Source organism: Hylobates moloch, unplaced genomic scaffold, assembly GCF_009828535.3.
Source record: "Hylobates moloch isolate HMO894 unplaced genomic scaffold, HMol_V3 SCAFFOLD_23, whole genome shotgun sequence".
Taxonomy (NCBI): Eukaryota; Metazoa; Chordata; class Mammalia; order Primates; family Hylobatidae; genus Hylobates; species Hylobates moloch.
The window spans coordinates 13,558,576-13,574,380 of NW_026652298.1; the positions used below are offsets into that span (position 1 = coordinate 13,558,576).

Genomic DNA, 15,805 nt, shown 5'->3' on the forward strand with positions numbered 1-15,805 from the left:
AGGGAAATAATAGAGCATAATAATTAATTTTAACATAGTAATACGTCTTATATACAAAACGCTACTATGGAAGAAGACCCAGCCAGAAAATAAAATGTCCCTCTACTTTTAATTGACAAACCCCAAAACAATCAACTGCTCCTTTTGAAACAGGGGAGGTTATTTTCCTCCAGCTGAATGTTGCAGGGAAGACAAAGGAGGGATCTCAGCACCACCCACTGTTTTAAAAAGGCAGATTGGACCCCTGTTGCTTTCCGCAGAGACTATATATAGTCTTCCTCCACATATCTTCAATTCTGTCCATGTTAGAAAGAAACCTATATGTTACCTGCAGGTGCCAGTCATGGAAAATGCATGGTTTTATGCCTAAATGATATGTGACTTTCTTTTTCCAGAGGCAGATTTTTTTTTTTGAAAGAAATCACCCATCTAGAATGAGTTTTACTGTTGAAAACTACACTTATTTCCCTAAGTCAGATCCCTGACCTGTAAAGAAGCATCTTCTTTTAATCACTGTATTTTTAACTTTAATTTTAAAATTATACAAATAAATACAAGTAGGTAGAGATTTTGAGTGAAATAAAGATGCATGTGTTACTGATATCAGTTAATTGTAGCATTACCATTATTAAAGTCTTCTATTGTCACGAGCAAAAGTGAAGGCAATTTTGATGCATCAGCACTTTACCTTAGTACAAATACTTTAAAGTGAAAAGAAAGCATCAGGCACTCTTTTGAGATATGCAGCTATTTTATTTCTCTAAATTCTCTATTGCCTTGACAATTATGCTCCAGTTCGATGTTCCTTCTCCATTCTTGTGTAAATATTCCAAAGCAGAAAGAACAAATGTCCAAAAGTCATTGTCATACAATTCTGTAAAAGACACAAATAAATGGAAGTCTCAAAACTTCTAATGTAAAACTTGCTGGCCAAGACATAATTTGGATGAGCAAATTTGGGGTCTGGATTATTTTAAATATAGACTTTGTTCTTAAAATTTAGTATAACATACAGAAAAACTTGGTTTCTGATATAGCTTTACTTAGATTATGTGAGCAAAAATGAAACTGAATTATCAAATGAGTAATAGTTGTACTGGAGAAGTCTATCTTATCTTCTTCACTGCAGACCCTTGTCAGCATTATACATACAAACTATTCCCAAAGTTCTAAAACTTTCCCTGTTTAGCTGGGATATGATGTCTATTCCAGTTTAGAATACAGAAGCAGACACCAAAGGAAAGCTTTTTTCAGTCTGACAAACAATAAAATGGCTTCAAGTGACAGAGCTGTCCTTTCACTTTCTTAATTATAAACAAATGAACTTTTCACTGGCAATTTTTGCAATCTGTAAATGTATACGGTTCTCAAAACAGCAAATGCAAACATTCGAAAGGTACAGTTGAAGGGAGAGGAGAGTAGGGATCAATTACTTTGTGAATTTTCTGGAAAACAAGACCATTATTCATAAGAAAATTGGAGGCTAGATCAAACAATGACAAACCTCTAGATCTCCATCATGTAGTTGGAAATTTACATCCAGAGTACCTAAATAACTTCCCTTTCTGGGGCAGCAAAGATTTTAACCAGTTTCTCGGCAGGAGTGGTAAAGCTTCAAGAATAACTGAAGGAGCGAAAGCCTGGAGTGCTGCACAATTCAAAGGGCAAAAATGTGGTTTCCGTAGACCCTTGGCACAGCAGAATGGTCACGCTAGGGAGCAAATAATCCCATAAAAGATTCTTAGCCTCCCCAGGAAGATCACCTCCTAACTAGTCCTTTAGGACCCTGCTATTTAAACTATCTGCCTGCTGTCACAGATAGTGCTAACCTATGGACTATCTGGGCATTCCACTGAAAGCCCAGAATTCCTATTTGGAAAACAAAGTTCTGCTAACTTTGTGTCTTGGATGTCCTGTAAAGCAAATGCAGCGAGTGTTGGGACACGCTAAACAGAATTATTCCCCGATCCAAAAAGGACAAGAGCGTGAATTAGGAGTAAGGATAAAATTGCTCTTTCAGGTTTTACTGGGGAAGCCAGCTGGAGCCTTGGGCACGGGCGCCCTGGGGAACCTTTCCTCTTTGCCGCCCCTGCGTGTCGCCCCTTTAAAGCCTTCTTGGTCTCTCCAATCCCAAGAGTTCCGCGGGACCTTGCGCCACCGGCTAAGGCAAAAACCTCAGGTGTCTACCCATGCTTCAGGGCGCCCCAGAGCGTAGGCGGAGGAACCCAGATCCTGTAAGTCAGCAGCCAGGGGCGCCTAGCGCGCTGCCAGAGCACAGATGGCTGGGGAGGCGCGCGGATTCCAGGCCTCTCAGCGTCCCCAGAGCGCAAACAGCGGCCGGCTGGCGCCTCCCGCAGTAAGTAAGTGGCGATGCCAGGACGTATACACTCGCCAGCTACCTGTACAAACAGCGTCCGCTCTCTCCACTGTATGATTGTCAGTTTCTTTGGTGAGTGCTGACACCAAGGCAAGCATAAACAAAGTGGTCTGCACACCCTCCTCCTCCTCGCTCTCCCTCACTGAACCGGCCTTGTACTTACAAGTCCACTCTAAGAGACACCTTCTAGCCACTTGTTTTGAGTCCAAGGAAACAAAGGAAGTAGGGGTTGTGCACTGCACAAGAGAGTTATAACTATCTCAAGTCTGCGCGAAGACGGGGAATCCTGGGGGCACCGCTGGCACGGGGAAAAGCAGCCTCTTCCGCCTCTCCGGACCAGCAGATTCGTGCATAAGGATGGGCGAGGGCAGAGAGGGAAGCAATGAGAGAAAAGAAAAGATAAAAATGGGGAGAAAAAGGTGAATATTTCAAGGGCCACAGGGCGGGAGAGATGGAGCAAATTCCCGAACCTCAAGTCCAAGTTCTAGAAGTTGGCTGATGGGGTGGAGCCCCTTAGTGGGCGCGGCGGCTGTGTGTACAGTTTATTTATTTTTTGGATTTTCTGCCTTGAACTAAGGATTAAACATCCAACGCAAAGATTTAGGAGACAGAAGAGAGAAGAGGCAATTGCTGGGATCAAAACTGATGCTACAGGCAAAGTCTGAGCCAATGTCGCTTCTCACAAACTCTCTGAATTTCCTGGGCTCTCACGCCCCTCCGCTGGGTCTCCTTTGCACAAAGCGCCCTGCCCTGGAGCGAGAAGTGGGGAGGGGACCAGGTCCGCAAGCCATGAGCGGAGCAGAGAGAAAGAGGGGAAGTGGCAAATTATCTTAAGTGTTGATTCCCTACGGTTGGGGGAAGCATAGTGAATGGGACGGATCCTGTAGCCCCGACTGGCAGGCTACTTCTCCGTCATCACTGGCGGCAGAACTTACACTTAATGATCTTCTTAAACGCATTTTGAAAGTCCTTGTTGAAGTATGCGTAAATGACGGGGTTAAGCAGAGAGTTGGAGTAGCCCAGCCAATTGATTATGGCGCCCAACAGGGTGGGCATGTGGCAGCTGCTCTCGCAGAAGGGCAGAACAAGAGCCACGATGAAGAAGGGCAGCCAGCAGAGGATGAAGGTGCCCATGATGATGCCCAGCGTCTTCACTGTCTTCCTCTCTCGGGCCAGGGCCATCTTGCGCTTCGCCTCGGCGTTGCGCTCATTTTTCCTCTCGAAAGAGGCGGGGGCACAAGGGGTAGGACCAGCCTCGCTGGGCAGAGGCAAGTGCTCTTTGGAGTTGCCCACTCGGTGCACCTCGATCACCTCCAGGGCGGCGCCATCGTCACCTTGCCTCACCGCGCCATTGGCACACAGACCACCCCCAGCCTTGTTCTCCACGTCCAGCCTCCAGTTCCTGCTCCCCGACTCTCCATTCACGCTCTTCTTGGGCTGCGGGGCGGGAGATGCTCCAAGGCGGGTGTCCGCTCCGGTCTTCTCCACCTTTTTGACGGTCTTGCGGATGCGGAAGCGCGCAGCTCGGAATATGCGCCCATAGAGAACCAGCATAAGCAGCAGCGGGATGTAGAAGGCTCCGAAGGTGGAATAGATAGTGTAGCCGTGGTCCTTGCTAATGGTGCATGCGTCGGGGTCCGAGCGGTCTTCCGGGGTGCGCCAGCCCAGCATGGGCGGGATAGAGATGAGGAAGCCAATAAGCCAAGTGAGCGAGATGAGCGCAGCGGCGCGCCGGGGCGTCCTCTTGTTCACGTAGTCGATGGGGTCCGTGATGGCCCAGTACCTGTCCAGAGCGATGGCGCACAGGTGCAGGATGGATGAGGTGCAGCACAGCACGTCGAGGGCGATGAACAGGTCGCAGGTGACCTGGCCCAGTGTCCACTTGTTGAGCACCTGATACAGCGCGGCCATGGGCAGCACCAACACGGACACCATGAGGTCGGTGACCGCCAAAGAGCCAATAAGATAATTGGCCACGTTCTGCAGGGAGCGCTCCAAGGCGATGGCAGCCACCACGCACGCATTGCCCAGCACCGCGCAGAAGATGAGCGTGCCCAGCAGCAGAGAGGTGATCACTTGGTAGCTGAAGGTCACGTCGGAGATACCAGTAGTGTTGCCGCCGGTCTCAAAGGGAGCCGGTGGTGATGTGGTGTTGTTGCCCTGACCAGGGCTGAGCACATCCATGCCTGCGCGCCTGGCGCGGGAAGGGGGAGGGAAGAAAAAGCAGCGCGAAGATTCGCCTCGCCCCTTCCCCTGGGGTCTTCCGACCTTCTCCTGGGAAGTTTCGGAGGGAGGGAATGCAGGGACCCAAGCAGGAAGTTCTTACTGCTTCGGCGAAGGGTATCTCCGGGGAGCAGCTTTCTGGCGCTCCCTGTGCTCGCGCAGTCCAGCGCGTTCAGAGGCTCCAGCTGGGAAACTGGAGTTGGCCTGAAAGCAGCTCCAGGATCTCCCCGCGGCGGAGAGGTGGCTGGAACGTCTGTCTGTCGCTGTCCATCTTACTTTGCCGCTCCCGAACTGGCTGCCGGAGCTGGAGTCTCCCCACTAGCAAACAGTCTCCAATCCCAGAAATATCTAGAACCGAGAAGCCCCATCCTCCACGGTCACTCTGTGACCCTCCTCTCCCTGTTTCCTTCCTTCCCTCTCTCCCCCTCTCTCCTCCTCTCTCTTCTCTCTTTCCCTTCTGCCTCTTTCGTCCCCCTTCTCCCCACCTGCCTTCCCTTTCAGTCTCCCTCTTCCTCCTCACTTCCCTTTATTTATCCCTCTGTGAGTTGCTTCGAAAGCCAGGCTCCCTCCCTCCCACTCTAACCCTCCCTCCTAATACTTCCCCAACCCCTAGGAATGCCTCTTTCCTCTGGGTCCCCGCCCTCCTCTGCCTCTAGCTCAGCGTCTTTGCATTCGAGTCCCTTTTTGTCAACAGAGACTCAGAACTCACTTACACACACCGGATCCCTGCCGGTCAGAACAAGGTTGTAACAAATAAACTCCGCCTCCAACCCAGCAAAACTGGGGAGGGGGTACTTGAGGGAGGGAATTCCAACTACTCATTGCCTCATATTATCTGTCAAATTCTTAAATCGTGTCAGCATCCCAGAGTGGCAATAGGAGATGAGAAAAGGAAGCATAGGGAGCCTGAATGGGAAGGTGAACAGTCCTGGGTCTGTCTCCCAATTATTGCTAATTGATGGAAGAAGACCGAGTGTGTCTTCTTTTTTAAAAAGCTACCTCCGTTCTCGTGCCACTGCACTCCAGCCTGGGCGAAAGAACGAGACTCCGTCTCAAAAAACAAACAAACAAACAACGACAACAACAACAACAAAAAAACGCTACCTCCGTTATCATATACCAGTCCAGCCTGACTCCCTCGGGGAGGATATTGCCTGTGACTTTTTTTTTTTAACCTTGGGGAACTGGGAGAGAACGAAATTATAAAGGACGTGTCAAAGGACAAGGAGAAGTAAACAACTGTATCTCGAAATGAACAAAACTCAGTGTGATATATATTCTAAACACACACACACTTTTCCATCACTACTACACTTGTAATTTCAGTGACACTGCCACTTCCCATAGCTTTGTGGCTAGTAAATTCAGGAATGGAAATATTTCGCATATGTGTTCTAAGTGAAGCCTGGCATTTTACATGGCCTTTTGCACTTCTTACCAGAGCCTGCAAACCTCTGGGGGAAACTTGGTGGAATCCCGGTTCGCTAGCCGGGTGCCTCTCTTAATCTCAGAAACTGGGTTCAGCACCTGGGACAGTTCTAAGCAATGAGGGTTTATGTCGCCACCTTCTGGCAAATGTTTTAGAGTGCCATCTAGAAACCCTTATGCAGAAATGAAGCAAGTATTGAGGAAATACAACTTCTAGAAAGAGAAAGACAGTTATTAAAAGACAAGGTAGTATTGAGTTTTGTCTTCTTCCTATTTTCTTCAAAAATTTATTTTAGTGCCCTCTTTTGCTCTGAACCTTATATATCAAGCCTACTATATGTTTTAACTTCCTTCGAAAGCCTGAAGTATCTGTCATTCACAAGTTCTAACTGGGAATGCCATTTTAATAAAGCTAGGCAAACACTTTCACCTGTGTTGGTTTTGTGCTGCCATAACCTGAACTTTGGAACTGACATATTTACATAAATTTACCTTTTATTGGAGAAACGAATAGTATTGCATTTTCCAAATGATTTAACATTTGGAAATGTTAAATCATTGAAAATAAAGATACTTACAAGGGTTTGTTCTAAGCTGTTTCCTTTAACAAGAAAAACAAATTAAATCACATTTGAGCATTGGTAAAGAATGGGACTTTTAAGCAACTACAGTAAACATACCATATACCATTTCACTTATACATCCTGATTGCTTGCCTGAGGTGAAAGGAATGCAATCTCAAAAGCAGTTGACTCTGGATAACATGCACAGATTCACAACAGATTGCAATAATCTTAATATTGTGTTCAAATCTGAGCTCTGAATTTCATAGCTCTGAATTCTCCAAGCCCCAAAAAAAAGAGCAATCACCAAAGCATCAAAAAGAATCTAGTTGGGCCAATGCATTACAATACAGGACAGTGTGTTTGGATGAGTTTTTTTTTTTTTTTTTTTTTTTTTTCAGTTCAGTGCTGGGCACAGTTCCCACTCAATCATTTCAGCATGCCACCACAATGAGCCTGCCATTTGTGATGATTCATGGCATTGAAAAGAAAGAGATAAGCATACATGGTAATGCTGTTTACAGACTCTGAAGAAGTCTTTTTAAGATTTGTGAAGGTATCTATTTCCACTTCTAAAGTCTCTTCACAAATACAAAACTATATTTACAGTTAAAATAGAGTTGGAGGTCCAAAAATTATAATGGGAAATTATTTAAAAGCTGAATTCTCTAAAATTAAACTTTGAAATTATAGTTGAGACTATAAACAAAGTAAAATAAAGGAAACAAAACTTAAGAAGCAAATATATGCATATCAAGAAAATAATTAAGAATTGTGTCAAACAACACATGTAAATATGTAAATCACTAATAAATCAATAAATATGTTAGCTAGAATTCTGCTTTCATCTGTTGGATCCCAAATAGTTTAATAACTGACAAATTTATTTTTTCTCATCAAGAAAGTTAAAATGCTGTAAAATCTGGAATTAATATTCCTGAGGTCTAGCATTTGTTATTCTGCTTTAATATGCTATGATGTAGAATTTATCAAAGTTTTTAAAAATCCAAAGTAATTCAAGTTTTTTCTTAGAAATAATATACATAACATATCAAACATTTTATTCCTTATAATTTAAAAGTTTTTAAAGGCACACTTATGAATACTAGGAGGGAAATAGAAGTATGAAAGTATGCAGCACTGACTATGGTTCCATAGTCTGCAAGTGACTAATAGATATTTATGTTTAACTTTTTAAAACTAATAATACTGTGATATATAATAAATGATATATGCAGAATGATATTGCATTTCTTCATTTTCACTTAGCCAATTTTTCTATGTTTAACTCTTAAAGATACAGAATACCAAATATTTCTTAAATAAATGCTGCAAACCAAAGCTCCTGCATAAAGAGATGAGCTCTTATTCTTCAAGGCCTCTAAAGTTAACCTAAAGAAAAGCAAGCTTTATAACGGATATTATTGATGATATCATTTGAAAAGAAAAATTCTAGTCATTCTGCCTTTATTCCTTTTTGAATTTACTAGACGCCAGCATAAACTTGTCAGGTTATGAATTTAGGGTATGATACATCATCCATCATGTGAAATTTCTCTAAAATAGTTCTAAAAAGATAAATATTTTTAACATTTTCACAGGAAATTTGATACACACCCAGCATTTCAATGTAATTCCTTGACCAGGGACACAAACTAAAAAGATTTAAGCTGAAGTTTTGCTGTGAACCTTGAAGCCCTATCATTACTGAAGGCTGATGGTTGGAGTTTCTCGGTAATTGATATGTTTGTCCATTATCCCCAAACTATGGCTGATCTGTTTTTATTACTGAAGAAAGAATCTATACAGTAAAGAGTTGAATATTTGCTTATGAGATTATAAAAGTTGTTTCTAAAAGCTCCTATTGAAAAAAAACTTTTTACTTTTTTTCATGTAATTGAAACGAATCAATTATTTTGTTAGGTTAAAAATATTATTCTAAATTTAATTCTTCCCAATCCCCAAATACTACAGCAGTAGGGCAATTGTGTTTTGTTCAGAACTATGAATTTTGATTGGAAATGACTAGAATAAACAACTTACAGGAAACTTTTCCTTACATTATTTGGGAAATGTGGTCTTCTGATTATCAGTGAAAAGATTCAAGAAATGCAACCAAAATGCCAAGAAAATAATTTTTCTTTAAAACAGCACGGTTTGTTTTTGTAGTGTGTTTTCTTGACTTTTTTGTTGTGTTTTGCTTTTTTCTTATCTAATCCTCACCATCTACCTACCTCTAATAATATCATTTCTTCACTGCTTTTTATCCATGTCAGGCACTTGCAGGCCTGGAATTGCACTGGGTTTTCAATGATAAAACACAAACAGTGGAAGCCTCAATCTCTGCTTTTGAGAATTGTAAGGTTGACTTAGTGCATTGAGTACACATACTAAAAGCACAGTACATAAAGAGTGAAAAATATAACATGTATTCACTATGTGAGTGACTTGAACAAATTAACCCTCTTATTTCCTCAGTAATAAAACGAGTGTAATAACAGACTTGTGAAGATTAAACCATTTAACACATTTCACTGGCTCATAATAAACACACAATAATGATTAAACAATAATAGTAATAATGCTGATGCAAAGTAAAAATATTAATTCTCTCTCTACTGATAATTGCTCTAAAGTATGGAAAAAGAGAGCTGGATGGCCTTAGAGAGTGAAGATTGAAAAAAAAGTCTCTTTCAGGGGAGGATTTATAGGAAAGCAATTTACATGTGGATGTTACATTCTCCCCATTCTTTAAAGTATTTGGTAAGCTTCCAATTCTCTGGGAAATTCTGAGTAAAAGACAAGTAGAAAACAAGATGTGATTGCTGCATTCTGAGACTTCTTTACATAATCAGAAGTTAGTGAAGGGAATAAAAGAACATACCAACGAAAGTTCAATGATCAGTATTGAAAAGGACCCTACTCTTTCCCTGGAAGTTCATCCATTTGTTCAAAAGCATAAAATAAGTATTTGAAATTTATAAGTCCTAATAAAATGTTTAAAAGTTCAGTAAAAATCCAGAGAGAGTATTTTTATTGTGAGAAATTATCAGATTTATAATGACAAGCATTAATAAATGCACTTTTACAATGCTGTCCTTCTGTCAATATTTTTATTGTTCACTTTTGAAAGAGTAAGTGCATAGTTGGGGTGAGAAAAATGCTTGGAAGGTTAGTTCAAAATTTTCTATTAATCTAAAGATAATTGGAAATTAAATTCAGTCTAACAATTTTTGAAGCAAAATGCAGTTACTCTGTTTAACTTAACAATGGGTGGAAATGCCCACATTTTTATTTTCTTTGGCAAGTGACATTTTTGTTGTGAAACTTAAATCAGTGCTTAATATTATACAGTATTTTAATGTTTCTATACAACATGCTATTATACAAATGCAATAATTGTGATTATAAAATACTGGTCTAAAACTGTGTCATTTGGTGTATTGAAGCAATAATGTGTTGGTTGAATATAGCCACTCAGGGCCACAGTTCTATATTCAAATAACTACTCTGCAACGTACTAGCCTTGAATTGTTTCCTTGATTTTTTACATTTTATTATATATTATATAGGATTTACTAAAAATATAAAGAATAATATAATAAATGCCTATGTGCTTAAGAAAAGCTTTAAAGCTTTTAAAAATAGCATTGATTCAATTGAAGCTCCGGTTTACCCTTGAATTTAGTGTTTATTATTCCCATGAATGTCTTTGTATTTTTATACGATATGTATGTTTCCCTAAGCAATTTAGAAATGGTGTCATTCTATATACAGTCTTTTGAAACTTTTTTTTTTTTTTGCTCAACATTATCCTTGTGAAATTTGTCTGTGTTGACACAAGCTACTTCATACAATTCTACTTCATTTATTGTCACTGTTCTGTGGATTTAAATTGTATGAATAGTGCCACAATTACGCATCCATTCTCTGGTTAGATTCTGCTCTTATAAATAACCCTTCTATGCACATTCTCATGTATATCTTTTTGCATCCATGTATCTTAGAGTAGACTAGATTAGCACTTTTCAAATAAATTACATGGGGATGTTGTTTGAAATGCAGATTTCCACACAGTAAGTCTGGGGTGCAACCCAAGACCCTGCATCTCTACTAAGCTCCCAGATGACACTGATACTGCTGCTTTATAGACTATATTTAGAGTAGCAAGGATCTAAATATACCAAGTGGAATATCGAGTCCTAAGGTATGACCAAATTCTGCTTGGCTAGATAAAACCTAATTCTTCTCCAAACTGGTTATATAAAATTTCATAACCACTGCTGTGGGTTGAATTGTGTCCCCCAGGAGGATAAAGGATACACATTGTCTGTGAATGTGACCTTATTTAGAAATAGGGTCTTTGCAGATGTAGCCAAGTTAAAATGAGGTCATACTGGATCAGTGGGTGTTCTAATCCAGTGGTTGGTGTCCTTATAAAATGAGGGAAATTTGAACACAGAGAAGAAATACTATGTGAAGACACAGAGACACACAGACACAAAGGAAATAATGCCATGTGAAAACAGAGGCAAAGATTAGAGTTACGCTACCACAAGCCAACAAAGGCCAGGGACTGTTGGCAACCACCAGAAGCTAGGACAGGTGCATAGGATGGATTCTCCCTTAGAGTTGTCAGTTTGGGCTGTAACACTTTCGTGTCAGACTTACGACTTCCGGAAATGTAAGACAATGCATTCCTGTTGATTTAAGCCATCTGATTTGTGGTGCTTCGTTGTGTTCCTAGCCCTTGGAAACTAATACAACCATTAAAAAATGGTTTACATTCCCATTGCTTCATCAGGGTTGAGTGTTTTTTCATGTTTCTTCACAGTGAATTATCATATATTCTAATATATGATCATATATTTTGCTTTTTTTAAAATTGGTTCTTTTTTTGTTTGTTGTTTTGTTTGTCTTAACTTACTGAAGTCCATTATCTATTATGGATATTAACAACTTCTCCCTGTAGTTCTGTCTGTATTTGTTTAACATACTTTGAGGACATGATAGTAGGTACATACAATGTTAGAATTAGTCTATCACCCTGCTGCTTTAGTTATCCTCTTTATCCCTAATAACATCTGTTGTCTTAAAGTCTACTTTGTCTATACTATTTTTTGTTATTTTTTGCATACTATATATTTTTCTATATTTTAAATTTCATCTTTTCAGTATCTTCAAGTTTTAGGTTAATTTCTTATACAAATACAAATATGATAGTTACTTTCTTTTCAAATCGGAAAATCTTAGTTTTTAACTGGTAAGTTTAGTTTTAATTTTATTATGACTATTCCTATATTAGAAATTATTTTTAGGCCAGGTACGGTGGCTCACACCTGTAATCCTAGCACTTTGGGAGGCCAAGGTGGGAGGATCACTTGAATCCAGGAGTTTAATAAATACTTTTAACCATGTTATTTTATGTTAAAAAAACATGAACATACTGTGTATTTGGTGTTTCTCTTATACTTACTCTTTCCTTCTATTCTGCCCAATAAGTTTTAAAATTAATTTTCTTCCTCTATTGCATTATTATAGGATTTCTACACCCTATTTCTGGATTATCTTATAATTTTAACATACATAAACAAATTAAAGTTAAAGATTATTTATACTTTTCACTACCTTTCAAGCTATACAAATGCCTTTAAATAACTCAGATCACCCCCATCTTGTAGGGTATTGTGAAATAATTAGTTACCTTGATTTTGGCTTTTACTCCATTAATTAAATATTATGATTTCATTATTTATTTCAGTATGAATATTTGCTTTTACTTGCCCACACGTTTACTAATTTATTTGATTATCATTTCTTCTTGTAGCTCAGCTATTTCCTCTGAAATTGTTTTCCTTCTGCCTTAAGAATATCCTTTGTAATTTCTTTTATAAGGGTCTGTTACAAATATTAATAACTTCTATTTTTTATTGACTGACATTTTTATTTCACCCTCATTTATACAGTCTTTTGAAACTTTTTTTGTGTGTTTTGCAGGAATGGTACGAGCTCCTCTTTGTACCTCTGGGAGAATTCGGTTGTGAATCCATCTGGTCCTGGACTTTTTTTGGTTGGTAGGCTATTAATTATTGCCTCAATTTCAGAGCCTGTTATTGGTCTATTCAGAGATTCACCTTCCTAGTTTAGACTTGGGATAGTGTATGTGTCCAGGAATTTATCCATTTCTTCTAGATTTTCTGGTTTATTTGCGTAGAGGTGTTTATAGTATTCTCTGATGGTAGTTTGTATTTCTGTGGGATCAGTGGCGATATCCCCTTTATCATTTTTTATTGTGTCTATTTGATTCTTCTCTCTTTTCTTCTTTATTAGTCTTGCTAGCGGTCTATTTGTTGATCTTTTCAAAAAAACAGCTCCTGGATTCATTGATTTTCTGAAGGGATTTTGTGGCTCTATCTCCTTCAGTTCTGCTTTGATCTTAGTTATTTCTTGCCTTCTGCTAGCTTTGAATGTGTTTGCTCTTGCTTCTCTAGTTCTTTTAATTGTGATGTTAGGGTGTTGATTTTAGATCTTTCCTGCTTTCTCTTATGGGCATTTAGTGCTATAAATTTCCCTCTACACACTGCTTTAAATGTGTCCCAGAGATTCTGGTACGTTGTGCCTTGGTTCAAAGAACATCTTTATTTCTGCCTTCATTTCGTTATTTACCTAGGAGACATTGAGGAGCAGGTTGTTCAGTTTCCATGTAGTTGTGCGATTTTGAGTGAGTTTCTTAATCCTGAGTTCTAATTTGATTGCACTGTGGTCTGAGAGACAGTTTGTTGTGATTTCTGTTCTTTTACATTTGCTGAGGAGTGCTTTACTTCCAATTATGTGGTCAATTTTGGATTAAGTGCAATGTGATGCTGAGAAGAATGTATACTATTTTGATTTGGGGTGGAGAGTTCTGTAGATGTCTATTAGGTCCGCTTGGTGCAGAGCTGAGTTCAAATCCTGGATATCCTTGTTAACCTTCTGTCACGTTGATCTGCCTAATATTGACAATGGGGTGATAAATTCTCCCATTGTTATTATGTGGGAGTGTAACTCTCTTTGTAGGTCTCTAAGAGCTTGCTTTATGAATCTGGATGCTCCTGAATTGGGTGCAGATATATTTAGGACAGTTAGCTCCTCTTGATGAATTGATCACTTTACGATTATGTAATGGCTTTCTTTGTCTCTTTTGATCTTTGTTGGTTTAAAGTCTGTTTTATCAGAGATAATTGGAGACAAGGATTGCAACCCCTGCTTCTTTTTTTTTTTTTTTTTTTTTGCTTTCTATTTGCTTGGTAGATCTTCCTCCATCCCTTTATTTTGAGCCTATGTGTGTCTGCATGTGAGTTGGGTCTCCTGAATCCTGACAGGTCTTGACTCTTTATCCAGTTTGCCAGCCTGTGTCTTTTAATTGGGGCATTTAGCCCATTGACATTTAAGTTTAATATTGTTATGTGTGAATTTGATCCTGTCATTATGATGTTAGCCGGTTATTTTGCCCGTTAGTTGATTCAGTTTCTTCCTAGCATTGATGGTCTTTACAATTTGGCATGTTTTTGCCGTGGCTGGTACCAGTTGTTCCTTTCCATGTTTAGTGCTTCCTTCAGGAGCTCTCGTAAGGCAGGCCTGGTGGTGACAAAATCTCTCAGCATTTGCTTGTCTGTAAAGGATTTTATTTCTCCTTTACTTATGAAGCTTAGTTTGGCTGGATATGAAATTCTGGGTTGGTAATTCTTTTCTTTAAGAATATTGAATATTGGCCCCCACTCTCTTCTAGCTTGTAGAGTTTCTGACAAGAGATCTGCTGTTAGTTTGATGGGCTTCCCTTTGTGGGTAACCCGACCTTTCTCTCTGGCTGTCCTTAACATTTTTTCCTTCATTTCAATCTTGGTGAATCTGACAGTTATGTGTCTTGGGGTTGCTCTTCTTGAGGAGTATCTTTATGCTGTTCTCTGTATTTCCTGAATTTGAATGTTGGCCTGCCTTGCTAGGTTGGGGAAGTTCTCCTGGATAATATCCTGAAGAGTGTTTTCCAAGTTGGCTCCATTCTCCTCATCACTTTCAGGTACATCAATCAAACATAGATTTGGTCTTTTCACATAGTCCTATATTTCTTGGAGGCTTTGTTCATTTCTTTTTACTCTTTTTTCTCTAAACTTCTCCTCTCGCTTTATTTCATTAATTTGATCTTCAATCACTGATACCCTTTCTTCCACTTGATTGAATCAGCTATTGAAGCTTGTGCATGTGTCACTGGTTCTAGTGCCATGGTTTTCAGCTCCATCAGTTCATTTAAGGTCTTCTCTACACTGTTTATTCTAATTAGCCATTCGTCTAATCTTTCTTCAAGGTTTTTAGCTTCCTTGTGATGGGTTCAAATATCCTCCTTTAGCTCGGAGAAGTTTGTTATTACCGACCTTCTGAAGCCTACTTCTGTCAGCTCATCTCATTCTCCAGCCAGCTTTGTTCCATTGCTGGAGAGGAGCTGCGATCCTTTAGAGGAGAAGAGGTGCTCTGTTTTTTAGAATTTTCAGCTTTTCTGCTCTGGTTTCTCCCCATCTTTCTGGTTTTATCTTCCTTTGATCTTTGATGCTGGTGACCTACAGGTGGCGTTTTGGTTTGGATGTCCTTTTTGTTGATGTTGATGCTATTCCCTTCTGTTTGTTAGTTTTCCTTCTAAGACAGGTCCCTCAGCTACAGGTCTGTTGGAGTTTGTTGGAGATCCACTCCAGACCCTGTTTGCCTGGGTATCACCAGCAGAGGCTGCAGAACAGCAAATATTGCAGAACAGCAAATATTGCTGCCTGATCCTTCCCCTGGAAGCTTTGTCCCAGAGGGGCATCCGCCTTTATGAGGTGGCAGTCAGCCCCTACTGAGAGGTGTCTCCCAGTTAGGCTACACAGGGCCCAGGGACCCACGTGAGGAGGCAGTCTGTTCGTTCTCAGAGCTCAAACACCATGCTGAGAGAACCACTGCTCTCTTCAGAACTGTCAGACAGGGACATTTAAGTCTGCAGAAGTTTCTGCTGCCTTTTGTTCAGATATGCCCTGCCCTCAGAGGTGGAGTCTACAGAGGCAGCAGGTCTTGCAGAGCTGTAGTGGGCTCTGCCCAGTTCAAGCTTCCCAGGCCACTTTGTTTACCTACTCAAGCCTTAGCAATGGTGGACGCCCCTCCCCCTGCCAGGCTGCTGCCTTGCAGTTCAATCTTGGGCTGCACTAGCAGT

General features: G+C 40.3%; 1 protein-coding gene across 1 annotated transcript; it reads right to left on the bottom strand.

The window, feature by feature from the left end:
• Window positions 1–2,625: 2,625 nt before the first annotated feature.
• HTR1A (5-hydroxytryptamine receptor 1A) lies at window positions 2,626–5,292 on the bottom strand. The gene has a single exon (XM_032145185.2). It carries the CDS (start codon window positions 4,559–4,561, stop codon window positions 3,293–3,295), a length of 1,269 nt encoding a protein of 422 aa, XP_032001076.1. The 5' UTR covers window positions 4,562–5,292; the 3' UTR covers window positions 2,626–3,292.
• Between the last annotated feature and the right edge of the window lie 10,513 nt (window positions 5,293–15,805).

Bases quoted from the DNA above. Each gene is read 5' to 3' on its own strand.
- HTR1A (XM_032145185.2), bottom strand. From the start codon at position 4,561: ATGGATGTGCTCAGCCCTGGTCAGGGCAACAACACCACATCACCACCG.